Source organism: Gouania willdenowi, chromosome 15 (genome assembly GCF_900634775.1).
Source record: "Gouania willdenowi chromosome 15, fGouWil2.1, whole genome shotgun sequence".
In the NCBI taxonomy this organism is placed as follows: domain Eukaryota; kingdom Metazoa; phylum Chordata; class Actinopteri; order Blenniiformes; family Gobiesocidae; genus Gouania; species Gouania willdenowi.
Window position 1 is genome coordinate 13,759,808 of NC_041058.1, and position 12,355 is coordinate 13,772,162.

Genomic DNA, 12,355 nt, shown 5'->3' on the forward strand with positions numbered 1-12,355 from the left:
CTGACAATGTTTCTGTCATCAACTGCTGTTGATACCCTTGGCTGACCTGTTTGTTGCCCAATCAATCTAAAAGGCAACCCCTGAGCAACTAGAAACACTCATCAGTCACATGTTCTAGTACTTTTTGCGTTTGCTGGGTGGTGCCCTGAGTTGTTTTACACACCTAGATATAAATACCATGAAAAAAAAGCTGGAATTCTGAACTTTTGTCTCATATTCATGTTTTGATTTAAAACCAAAATGTCTTCAGTATACAACAAAAACAAAGGAATTTACCTTATCGTTCCAATACTTTTGGAGGGGACTGTTTGTGCCAAAACTAACATACAAAGCTGTCAGTGTTTTACTTATTTTCAGAAAAATATTACGGAGATTTCGAGTGTCTTGATTAAGGTTTACTTTATTTCAACTGTTTGTGTTTTGCTATCTTTTCTAATGTGCACTAATTCAAGCAGACAATTGCATATTTTGTGTTTCTTGTATGTTTACCGGTAGTTGAGTTTACAGAAAGTTAAATACACAATTGCATTAAAAAAAACAAACAGTTTTATTCCATCCTCTTTTAAAATTTGGGCAGCACTTTACAATAAGAGTTCCTTATTTAATGTTAGTTAATAGATTATTTAGTATTAACAGTTTAATGATAACTTATTAATCATTATAATGTATTACATGATATTAATGAACGTATCAGGTACAGCAGTAATAAGCAGTTAATTAAAATATTAAGCATCAATACAAGTTACATAATATAATTATTACTTTACCATTTGTATGCATTAATTCATATATTAGTAAAACTCAATGTCTCTAGTAATCGTTTACTTATGGTGTTTTTGAAGTAAGGTGTTGCATAACATTAGCAACCTGACAAAAACTAAAAAAACAAAAAGCAATTACTGATTAACTATGGTTAAGTAATGCTTATAAGGCACTATTATTCATTTAGTAGGGTTTAAGATAAGATAACCTTTACTTTATTAGTCCCACAAGGGAACATTTGCACAGTTCCAGCAGCCGATAAATAAAATAGCAAAATAAAAAATAATTTTGAATCATTATTTAATTTAATAACTGTTTATATCAGGTTGCTAATGCTACCTACCTCCTTACTTAATAAACACCATAATGATTACTAGATATGTTATTACATTTTACAAATATATCAATGAATGCATGTTAGGCATGTATATGTAATGATAAGTAGCGACATTATGTAACTTTTATTAGTTAACTGTGCAGTAGGCATTATTTAACTGCTTATTAATGCATTAACTGATATGTTAATGTTAAGTAATACATTAAAATGATTCATAACGTATTAATAAACTGTTAAATAATGCATTAACTAACGTTAAGTAAGGGACCCTTATTGTAAAGTGTGTCATACACAGCTTTAAAGGGACAGATGCAGGTAGGATGTGTGTTTTTATGAACGTGATCTTCTTGTAAATCCTATGAAAACATGTTTTCAGGTTTGAATCCGTCAAACTGTGAGTGAGTGATTGCTGGAATAAAAAAAAAATTAAAAAAAACACCTTTATATGCCTATAAATCAAAAAGTTAATAAAACACAACATTAATGCTTGTCTACAAAAGTTAGTCTTTATTTACTAGAAATTGTGCGTCAGCAGTTTCTTAAAGCAAGAGGTTCAAACCCAGTCGTGACTAAACGCCTCCATTCCACTCTACAGTAACACAACCATACAGTAATTAAAGACAATACTGCTGCTGATAATCACATGTATCAGTCACCACACATCTTTTACAGTCTTGTCACACGACACTCAAAACTAGAACACACACCACCAGTTTTAAGGTAAACAACAGTAGCTGCACATGATATCTTCGTAAAGGAAATGCAAAAGAGAAAAAAAAAATATTTTTGCATTATACAATTATATAGAAGTCTCATCACATCCAACAGCTGCAAAGCGGAGCAATGAAATCGTTAAAATAAAAAATACAGATTCACCTGGGTTAAATGTAAAAAGACCCTGAAAGTAACGCCACGTTCTGTTTGCACACTATCGCACACGGCAAATCTAAACATTTTTATCAAAAATACAGCGGATGCTTCAGGAGTGAGCCGATATGGGAACACATTGAACACCTTCTGAGGAATAACTTTGTTGCACAGTAAAATGATTTGTTATTGCAGAGCATCTTTCAGCCAAATCAGTAGTTTTCATTGTTTTTCTTCTTTTAACAGCTTAAAGCTCAGCAAAACCAAAGGGGCTTGAAATGCATAGTAACGCACTACTTCCTGTTGCCTGAATTAAAATACATAGCCAAGTATACTGTATGAATGAATGTAGTAAATGAATAGGCTTTCTTCGCTTCCAGTTAAGAACAATAAAGAGTCAAAATTAGGACCTGAACAAACCAATTTACAGCACCATTTACATGAAGAAAATATACAACTGAAATAACATGGCAACCCATTAAGTAGATATGTACAATGTTAAATGAAAGCTTGTAATGTAAAGAACATCAACCACACTATAGTTATTTATCAAAATGAATGCACGTTACTTTGATTTTATAACATAATCCATTTAGTTTAGAAATAAAATACAACAGAGTAAATAATGATTAAAATACACAAGGCAATTGGAATACTATCAGTGCAACGTCAAACTGAGATGGCCCAAAAATACTGAAGTAAATACACCCCTTTGTAATATTTCAGTCGTTTTAAAAGCAGCTATTGAATGTTATTTTACAGCCAAACTTGATTTTGATATAAAGAGCAATTAATAAACATGATTTGTTACATAAAGAAAAAACAAAACAAAGTCTTAAAGCAATCGCAAGTTCATTTTGTCTTTTTTTTTTAAAAATAATTTATTCAGACCAATTTTATCTAGTGATTGCTTTGATGTATCGTACGCGTTCTCTCATAAGGAGAGCATCAAAGCATCTACTGATCGCTTTCATGTGTCCCTGTGAAGTAGGTATCATAGAGACACATTGTAGCAATTACTACATGCTTCTGAGGAAGACTGACAGTCGAAACATGTCGGGTGATGTAATTTCTTGAAAAAAGTAGTTGTCGGAATAAATGAAACCTTGCATATTAAAGCAACAGGTTTAGAATCAAGTTGTGTAACGAGTCGCTTTGAAGACAAAAACAAAAGAATTTAGACTTCTAAGGCACTGGGACAAATGTGGACAGTTCTTTATGTCATGTAGCTGATTAAGTATTTCATTATGTGCATGCACATTATTAACAGACTGCTGGTTATTATTAGTTTATTTTCTGTTTTTCAAGCTTGTTTTTACAAATATTAGTGAAAAAGCTACTTAAATTGTTCATTTTACTGCTCTGTTAGAAGTTCAGCAGGTGTATTAAGTTTAAAATACATACAAAGGGGTGTACTAGCTTCTGTTGGGCATTGTAGTTTAGACTTAAAAATATGATTTACAACATCCTGATTCTAATACTTAAAGTTTAAACAAAGGCATTACACGGTGAAAAAAAAAAAAAAAAAAAAAAAAAAGCCACTGAAACGCCAATAAATGTCATATACAAAACAAACAAATTCAGGCTGGATGATTGCAATAAATTAGAGCACAGTGTAAACAACAGTTCTATTCGCCGCTCTCACAGTGTTTGTTCACTATCAATGGAATCGGTACTTCCGCGCAGGCTTCAGGTTGACGTACGTCTTCTTCATGTCGTCCGTTTCGTCTTTCTTCACTAGTTGGTATCGTTCTCCTTTTGTGGTGACCACCTGGTTCCCATGGTAACGAACCAGCTTCTTTGGAGCCTGGAAAAGCAGAAGTGTACGTGTTATAGAAAAATATCCACTTAAAATGTGAGCAAACAACCAGATTCTTACATCTTTGGGAGCCATGGGCCGGTGTGTTTTCTTATCTTCCTCCCTGTCCACTAACATGTATCTGTGAAGATAAATAAAACAAACACACCAAAGCACATAAGTGAAGGACTATGGAGCTAGATTTGTGTCTTTATTATTCAATAAAAAAATACTTTTCAATCAAAAAACAACAAAAAAAAACCTTTTCAATCTAAAAAAAAAAAGTCAATCAAAAATACATATTTTCAATCAAAGAAAAAAAGTTTTCAAATGCAAAAAAAAGACCTAAATAACTGCATTTAAACACCTTTTTTCTTTGATTGAAAATATGTATTTTTGATTGACTTCGATTGAAAACTTTTTTTTAATTGAATAATAAAGACCAGGGTTGGGATCAATTACATTTTTCAGTCACAATTACGTTTTCAATTACCAATGCTCAATGTTTGATTATTTTGACACTGTAAACTTGTTTTATGCACTTGTAAAAGAGATTATTAATTTAAAAATGGTTCTCCTGACTAAATAAAGGCTAATAATAATAATTCAATTATGATTACACGGACCAGCATTCTTTCCAATTACAATTATTTTTTAGTGTCAGAAAGTCAATTACAATTAAGTTTGCAATTAATCACAATTACTCAGCCTGAAATAAATAACCTAATAAAAGTTAACCTTGTGTTAGCATCTCTTATGATAACAGGTCTTAAATCAGCAGTAAAATACACTAAAAACAAATATCTATCATCTAATGTCTATTGGTTCCTTTTGAAGCTTCCTAATCAATAAAAATATATGTTTTAATATTTTAGGTGTGGGCATCTGAGCCTTTTTTGTGTCTCTATACCCCTCAAACTAAATTTTTTTTTAATGGTAAAATGTGGGAAAGCTTGATATGAAACATTTTAATAATTGATAACTACATGTGTAGAACTGTAACATTAATCCCCAGTTTTACGTTAAACTATAATTGACAATTTTGATAGAATTTTCATGGCAATTACAATTACAAAGTCAATTATCTGAACTCAATTACAATTCAATTATGTTTACAACAAAAACAATTTTTTTGAAAATCACAATTATGCTATGATTGTAATTAATTATCAATTACGCCATTACAATTCTAATTGACTCCAACCCTGCGTTCCAAAGACCACAACACAAGTGATCGTACTTACTTCTCAAGGATGCTTTCTTTGAGCCTTTGATCAGGCAGAGAGGAAATGCTTTTCCCATGGTTTGCCTGGAACAACAAGTCAGACCATTGAACACGTAGAATAAATATATAAAATAAGCCACTAGAGGAGAGAGAGAGAGATACAGGGGAGACTCACATCGAGAGGAGTCGGGCTGAGCTGGACGTCACCCTCTATGATGAGACGCACGGCTTCCTCCAGGTCTCCTTTAGCGATAGACAGTGCACTACGGCTCTCAGACAGACTACACTTTGGAAACATCTCCAGTAGATGCTGCTCCTGGGCTTCCCACTGAGGAACTGGTATCTTAACAAATGACCACATTCACTTTATTTACTTTTAACCAGGGTTGGGCTCAATTACAGTTTTTTTTTGAATTACAATTATGTCTTCAATTATCAAGGTATATGCAGGAAATTCAATAACTTTTTTTTTAAAGACCTTTCAAAAAAAATGCAAGACCTCACTGCCACTTTAAAGGGCCCATGTTACACTAAATAAACTTTTCTGTGCTTTAAACATGATAAAGTGCTATTAGGGCTTCAAACACATGCCCAAAGTGTTTTTTCATTGATTCCCTCAATCGTTAGTTAGAGGGTGATTTGCTCCTTTCTTACTACAGGGTGAGCCCAAACACCTCGCTCCAATTTGATGACGCGTTCCCACTTTGATGACTAATTTGACGCGGCACTGACCTGGAGAAGCCGCGCCTCCAGGAAACTTTCTGCCGTGATTGACATGTAAACAGGCACGCCCACAAAGGTGAGCATTTCAGCGTCCTTCGCGCAGTGCTATGTATGTATTTTCTACAGTCTATGTATGTACCGGCAAAACGCCCCGCCCCCACGCTCTGTCTCGTGTTTATAAAGCAGCATGAGCTCGGCTACGGAGTGGGTGGGAGGAGGGCGGGCCGTCCTCTGGCCCTACGTCACAGTGCCAAGTCAAATACGATGTTTTTGAGGTTCTTAGAACAAATGGAGATGGGTGAAAAATAGCATGACATGGGACTTTAAGCTGTTGTTAGCAACACGTCTTTAGCAGTTGTAGTTTGTAATTTAACAGAAATGAGGTCAGCTGAAAAGGAATAAAACTGGAAAGTATAAATTAAACTAAAAGCAGGTTTATTGACATTCCCCTCAGGTCACAAAAAGTAACAACAGTTACTCAAGGCCAACTGGTGGAAAACAAGAACTTATCACAACATGATGAAAATGTAGGACATGTGCCTGAGATTGTGTGATTGCTTTCAATCAGCTTCTCTGTGTCAATCAGATCTTTGAGCTTTTTTCTTTTCTTTGTGCCTTCAGCGCAGGGTGTTGGAATTAATGATAAGTTGGGCCATAAATGACCCAGATTTTCCTTCTGCCGGCTCAGCAAGATGGTCTGCATCGATTTGAAGTGTGTTGCACCCGTGACACTCTGATTATCCATGTTCAATTACAACTCAATTACGAGCTTTTTTTTTACAAATACAATTATTATTTTTCCACTAAAAGTAAATTACAATCATGTTCTCAATTACTAAGCCTGGAACAAATAACCCCATAAACCTTTTTTTTTGTCTTAAATCAGCTGTAAAATACAGTAAAAAAAATTATAATCTATCATTTCATTTGTTTTTCATCTCTTGGTTACATTATTAGACTTCCTAATCAGTGAAAATATTGGTATTAATATTTTTGGGGTGGGTGTCTGAGCTTTTTGTTCTGGTTAAATGATCGTTAATAACTGACTTGTTGGAAAACTGTATGTACATAAACTTGTATATATTTATCCTTTATATTGATTATTATTATTATTGTTTCTGGTTTGTAATTGTTCTTTTTTAAAAATGTTTTTAACTTGTAAACATTTTTTTTAAATTGTTAACTACATATGTGTAAACCATAGAACTGTAACATGGCTCCCCAGTTCTGCGTTTGATTGAATTATAATTGACAGTTTTAATAGAATTGTAATGCTAATTAAAAAGTCAATTATCTGAACTCAATTACAATTAAATTATGATTACAACAGCAACAGATTTTTTCGACAACAAATACAATTATAATTACGTAATAATTGTAATTAGTTATCAACTACAAGCATGCAGTAACTGACCCCAACCCTGGTTTTAACAGATAACTAAAGACTAAACAGTGTGAGACGTTAATGGACAATAATAACCTTAGCAGTGGCGCCCTCTGTCTGCGTTTTGAGGAACTGTGTTTCTGATCTCGGTGGTGACTCGGTCGTAGGTTTCAATGGAATCTCAGCTATTCCACCCTTTGGCACTCCGTTTCCCTCATCGGCTGGAAAGGAAAAGTGAACATTTGACATTTAAAGATGTTTGAATATTAACTTTTTTTTGCAACACCAAAGAAAATAAAAATATAAACTATTTTGCATGGTAGTAAGTATCTTCCACTACCTGAGCTCCGTGCAGTTGCTAGTTTTGAAGCAAGGCTGAACATCATTTCACACACTTTGATGCTGCAAGGCAAAATGTTAAACAACATTATTACGAACGTCACATTTGATTTGATTTCTTTTTCCTTTTGAACATGAACACAACAGCAGTGTATTTACCACAATGTAGTTAAAAATAAAACAAAGCTAAGACAGAATAAAGGGTTACAAAATCCTGCATGTGAAGCCTGTATATTTTCAAAAAGGTGTAGAAGGAGGAACTATAAACTTATAGAAAGTGTCTATTTGTACGGTTGCCGTACGGACAACCCCCAGTGCTATTGGTACGGTTAACGAAGTACAAGTACGTAGCATCTTTAGGGTTATGGTTAGGTTTAGTCTTAGTCACATTACCTAAACTGGCCAATGACTGACCTATTACGTGAAAAACACTGGCCAAATAGGGGTGCTGCGCACGGATAGAATGTCGGTATATTGATACGGATAGCCACTGCCAAACTTATATGATCCTACCCTTGTAATATCTAGTACTATACTTTATTTCTATACATTAATCTTCTTATAATATACACCTATTTACACTATAACATAAGACATAATTCATTGATATATATATAATCATACAATTCATGTAATCCACTATACACTAATCTGTCCAAACATACAAACATACACACCAATTTATACAGACACTTTTTTCCCTTTAACACTTATGCTTCCAGAAGATAAATTGCATGTATTTATGTTTAAATTGCTTTAAATTCAGATGTTTTTTTATTTCCACACACAAACTGTTCCACAACCTGGTTCTTATCCGAGCGTGCAGCGACCGAACGTTAAATTTGTCTTTTAAGTTACGTCTCAGCTTTTTCAATAAATAGTTTCTGAATATTTTTTGGGAGAAGTTTTTGGTGTGCTTTAAATGCCATTTTACTTGTTTGAAAAGCTACAATTTCTGCTAATGTAAGTCAATTTGACTTAGTGAATAGTGGCTCAATGTGGTCCAAATATCCTGTATTATGAACGTAACATATTGCTAGTTTTTGAAGTTAAACTAATGGTTGTAAATCTTGTTATCTAGTTATTTCCTCAGACACGGTAATACTATTGAACAATTAAGGGTGTGGCGTGCGCCGTAATTAACATTAGGAAAGTCCGGGTTGTTTAGTTACCTGTCAATCTCAGCAAACCCAGGGATGTAAGCCTCCAGCATCTCAGCAAAGACCTCTACGTCAAAGCTCTCCTCCACACTCTGCTGGGAGCCAAGATCCTCCAGTACACCAGTTATGTAGGACAAAAGGACCTCATCCAGTAAGCTTCAACGAATACAGCACAATTAAATCATTGTGTTTGTTGTATAAATAAGAAAAAAAAAAGAGTCTGACAAACAGTTACATTATACCTGAGATCTGCATCGGGAATGTAAACCTGGATGAATTCGTGCAGTGCATCATGGATGATCTTGTGGAGGTCCATGGTGTTTTTGTCCAAAGCTGTAAGAGAGGAAACCTGTAACGTGCACGAGCTTCACTCAGCAGCAGCAGAGGCCTTTAAATAACTGAACACAACAGCTGTCCACACCCAGTATAGCAAAAACGTCAGCTGTTACATCAATACGTTACAAAAGCTGTTCTTATGAAAGCCTCCTAATTGCTAATGGTAAGAAACTGCATGTTAAGCCAGTAGCTCTTTTAAATAGGTCAGTATTCACACCGTTTTCACCCCATTTAATCCAATTTTAGACAACAAACTAATATTTTGCAAATCTTATCAATATGCTGTATTTACACACACAAAAAAGTAGCATAACATCAAAAATTTGAGTCTGACAAGGACTAAAGTGGAAATGCTACATGTCAAGATGAGACAATTTTTTGATATGATCTATATATCGTGACCGCGACCGTGGCTCAGGTGGTAGTGGGTCATCTTCTGATCGAGAGGTTGGGGGTTCGATCCCAGTACCTGACTATGTGTCGAAGTGTCCTTGGGCAAGACACTGAACCCTAAGTTGCTCCCAGTGGTCGACTAGCGCCTTGCATGGCAGTCCTGTCCCACTGGTGTGTGAATGTGAGAGTGATTGGGTGAATGAGCTGATATGTAAAGCGCTTTGAGACTGCTTCAGTGTGGGGATAAAGCGCTATATAAAATCAAGTCCATTTTACCATATATAAATATAGATCCATATATCAATGGTTGGTCTGGTAAAAAAAAAAAAAAAAGAATAAGATTTAGGGGTGTCCCGATCCGATATCAGCCAGAAAACAAATATTGGATTTTATCAGACTGCATCTAAAATCTCCAACATATATTATATTTATTCAATTGTAGAATACTGTAGATATTATGTTGAAGGTTAACATGTATGTAACCAATTGGTTAATAATAAATGGGTCAGTTTTTCTCATACCTACAGTTGCTGACTATTGTTCTCTGTTTGAGTAACATCACTTGATCAAGCATTTTCTAACATTCCACACTACAAAATAATTAATAAAAGTATGTATGATTCGTGTACTCAAGGCTGCAATATCGGTATCATATCGGAAGTGAAAAAGTTGTATCGGGACATCCCTAATAAGATTTGAAGCTCCTGTTGCTACTCTTAAAGTAAACCATGATCTTTATATTGCAATAAACACAACTTCATCCATAATAATAGACCTTAATGTATAGATATATACGGTGGATAAACAACATTCCAAATCACAATGCTATGAAATAAGTCAGCGGTTCCCAATCAGAGGTATGTGTACCCCTAGACTCGAGGTACTTGGAAATACTTATTAATTTATTTCCACCTGCTAACAATGAACAACATCAATGGAATAAACAATATTTGAGGCCGTATTGCCTTATTAATCAGCTTATTAAATAAACAAAGCAATTGTATTTTCTGATATGAACACACACTCGGAAATAAACAATTACTTAGTTTCAGTAGCTGCATCTTTAAAGATACTTTTAAGATGCTGTTGTTTAGGCTGTATAGAGTTCAGAGGCCAACATGTAAACATGGGGTACTAATTTAATGACGAAGGGGTACTCCTTATTTGGAGAAAGGCTCAGGGGGTACACAAGACCGAAAAGCTTGACAGACACTGCTTCAGAGATACGGAAACGAACCCATAGCCCCCAGGACTATGTGTACATTTCTTGGACCATTTCTACGTAAGCGTAATGTACCGTGTCAGGATGGCCGCGTGGTCTAAGGCGTCACATTCAAGGATTCTTCCTTCCGCTTCAGTGGGTTTGATTCCCACTTTTGTCATATATATTTTTTTCATTTTAACATATTTAACATGGCAAATTCCACCTTTTAAAATACATATACAAAAACAAATAAACATTTTAGGGTACTGCCTGGGTTAAGGCTAAAATAAAAAGGTTAGCGGGGTAGCAAAAAATAAATATGAGCTAAAATAAAACTGACGGAACTTTAAGTCACGTGGAGCACCTATTACGTCACCTAAACTGGCCAATGAGGGGCGCTGCGTGTGCATAGACCGGAAGTAGTATAATCCATTTCCCACTGACAGCCCACTGTTAGTTATTAAAACACTTTTTGTCCCACGCATTAGCGTAGGATGGAAAATACTAGAAATGATCACCAGGCGAAGCTGTCCCAGAGCCTATTAAAGTCATTATCCGAATACATTGAACATGTTAGCTAGCTAGCACAGTTCATACTGTTGCATTATATCAACCTATGCTTTGCACCACATCAGCGATAGTCTGCATGTAAATGTAATCTAGCAGAAGTACGGATCGGGTAGCCACAGGAGCTAAAAGTGGCTAACGCTAAACGCTAGAAACAAATGAGTAAAATGAGAGTTTTCCCTGCAGGGATACATACCAACACACACTACAGGGACTGAATCTCACAGCTGTGCCTAGATGTGAGATGTGGATGCAGGTAAACGCAATGAGATCCTCCGTATCTCTGAGTCCGTGATGCTGCTGCTGCTGCTGCTGATGCTCCCGCACGGTTCAAAACACAGTGACGTCATTTCCGGCACATGGAACGTGGATCCACGGCGCAGCTGGACGATAATTTGGTAAATTGTGAATTTATTTCTCTCGTCAAAAGTGCATAAATCTGTACTTAATTGGCCTACGCTTTGTGCGTTGTTGAAAAATAGCAAATAGTTAAGGTTGACAAACTCTTGTCAGTCATTTCAGTTTTGTTTAAAAGTTGATAAGTTTGTTTCTCAACCATTTTTTTTTAACCGTGTACCCTCTTTGCAATTTTGTCAATTCCGGTGTACTATACACCCTCTTTATGCCATACGTAGGCCTACTATCCCCACAATTTTATATTCTGTTTCATTTACAGGCTCTCCTGAACTCCTGTGTCTTAAACATGATCCCTTAAGATTTATTCCACAAGCTCAAAATACTAAGTGCATTCAAAAAACAAACAACAATGTATTTTTCATGTATCATTAACTAATCATTGTTTTTTATTGTCAGAAGTGTGATTAAATGGTCTCTACAGTATACATTAATCCTGATTCAATAAATTACAAGACAGAGCAGTGTTTTATTGAGCAATATTATTGTTTGTGTTCAATCTGCCCAAAAAAGTGCCTAAAAAGAAACTAGGAACGTTTTCCTTTTATTTTTTTAAACTGATTTTTTTTTTTTTTTCAAGTACCTCCTGAAATGTGCTCCTGTTTTCCCTGGTTGGGAATCCTGAGTTAGACAACTAACACATCTACAAAAAAAAAAAAAAAGAAAAAAGAAATACGATACAATTGATCCTCACTAGATTACTTTGAATGGGATTTGTTGAAACGGTGAAAATCTAAGATTATATTATAAATGAATAGTCCCACAATTGGAAAATTCCCTCATTACAGCTGCCAAAGATGGGTTTAACAGGACAAATGAGTAAGTCCTATTGCACATGACAACAGT

At 35.0% G+C, this 12,355-nt stretch overlaps 1 protein-coding gene across 2 annotated transcripts; it reads right to left on the reverse strand.

Annotated features, from left to right (window-relative positions):
* Positions 1-1,591: 1,591 nt before the first annotated feature.
* cuedc2 (CUE domain containing 2) lies at positions 1,592-11,428 on the reverse strand. Of its 2 annotated transcripts, none has more exons than XM_028469457.1 (9): positions 11,292-11,428; positions 8,838-8,928; positions 8,608-8,751; positions 7,437-7,498; positions 7,193-7,317; positions 5,165-5,332; positions 5,009-5,073; positions 3,846-3,906; positions 1,592-3,773 (listed from the first exon to the last, which is right to left on the reverse strand). In XM_028469457.1, exons 2-9 carry the CDS (start codon positions 8,909-8,911, stop codon positions 3,627-3,629), a joined length of 846 nt encoding a protein of 281 aa, XP_028325258.1. In that variant the 5' UTR covers positions 8,912-8,928; positions 11,292-11,428; the 3' UTR covers positions 1,592-3,626. The 2 variants fall into 2 exon arrangements, with proteins under 2 accessions (XP_028325258.1, XP_028325259.1); XM_028469458.1 differs by having other exon boundaries at positions 8,838-8,944.
* Positions 11,429-12,355: the final 927 nt, after the last annotated feature.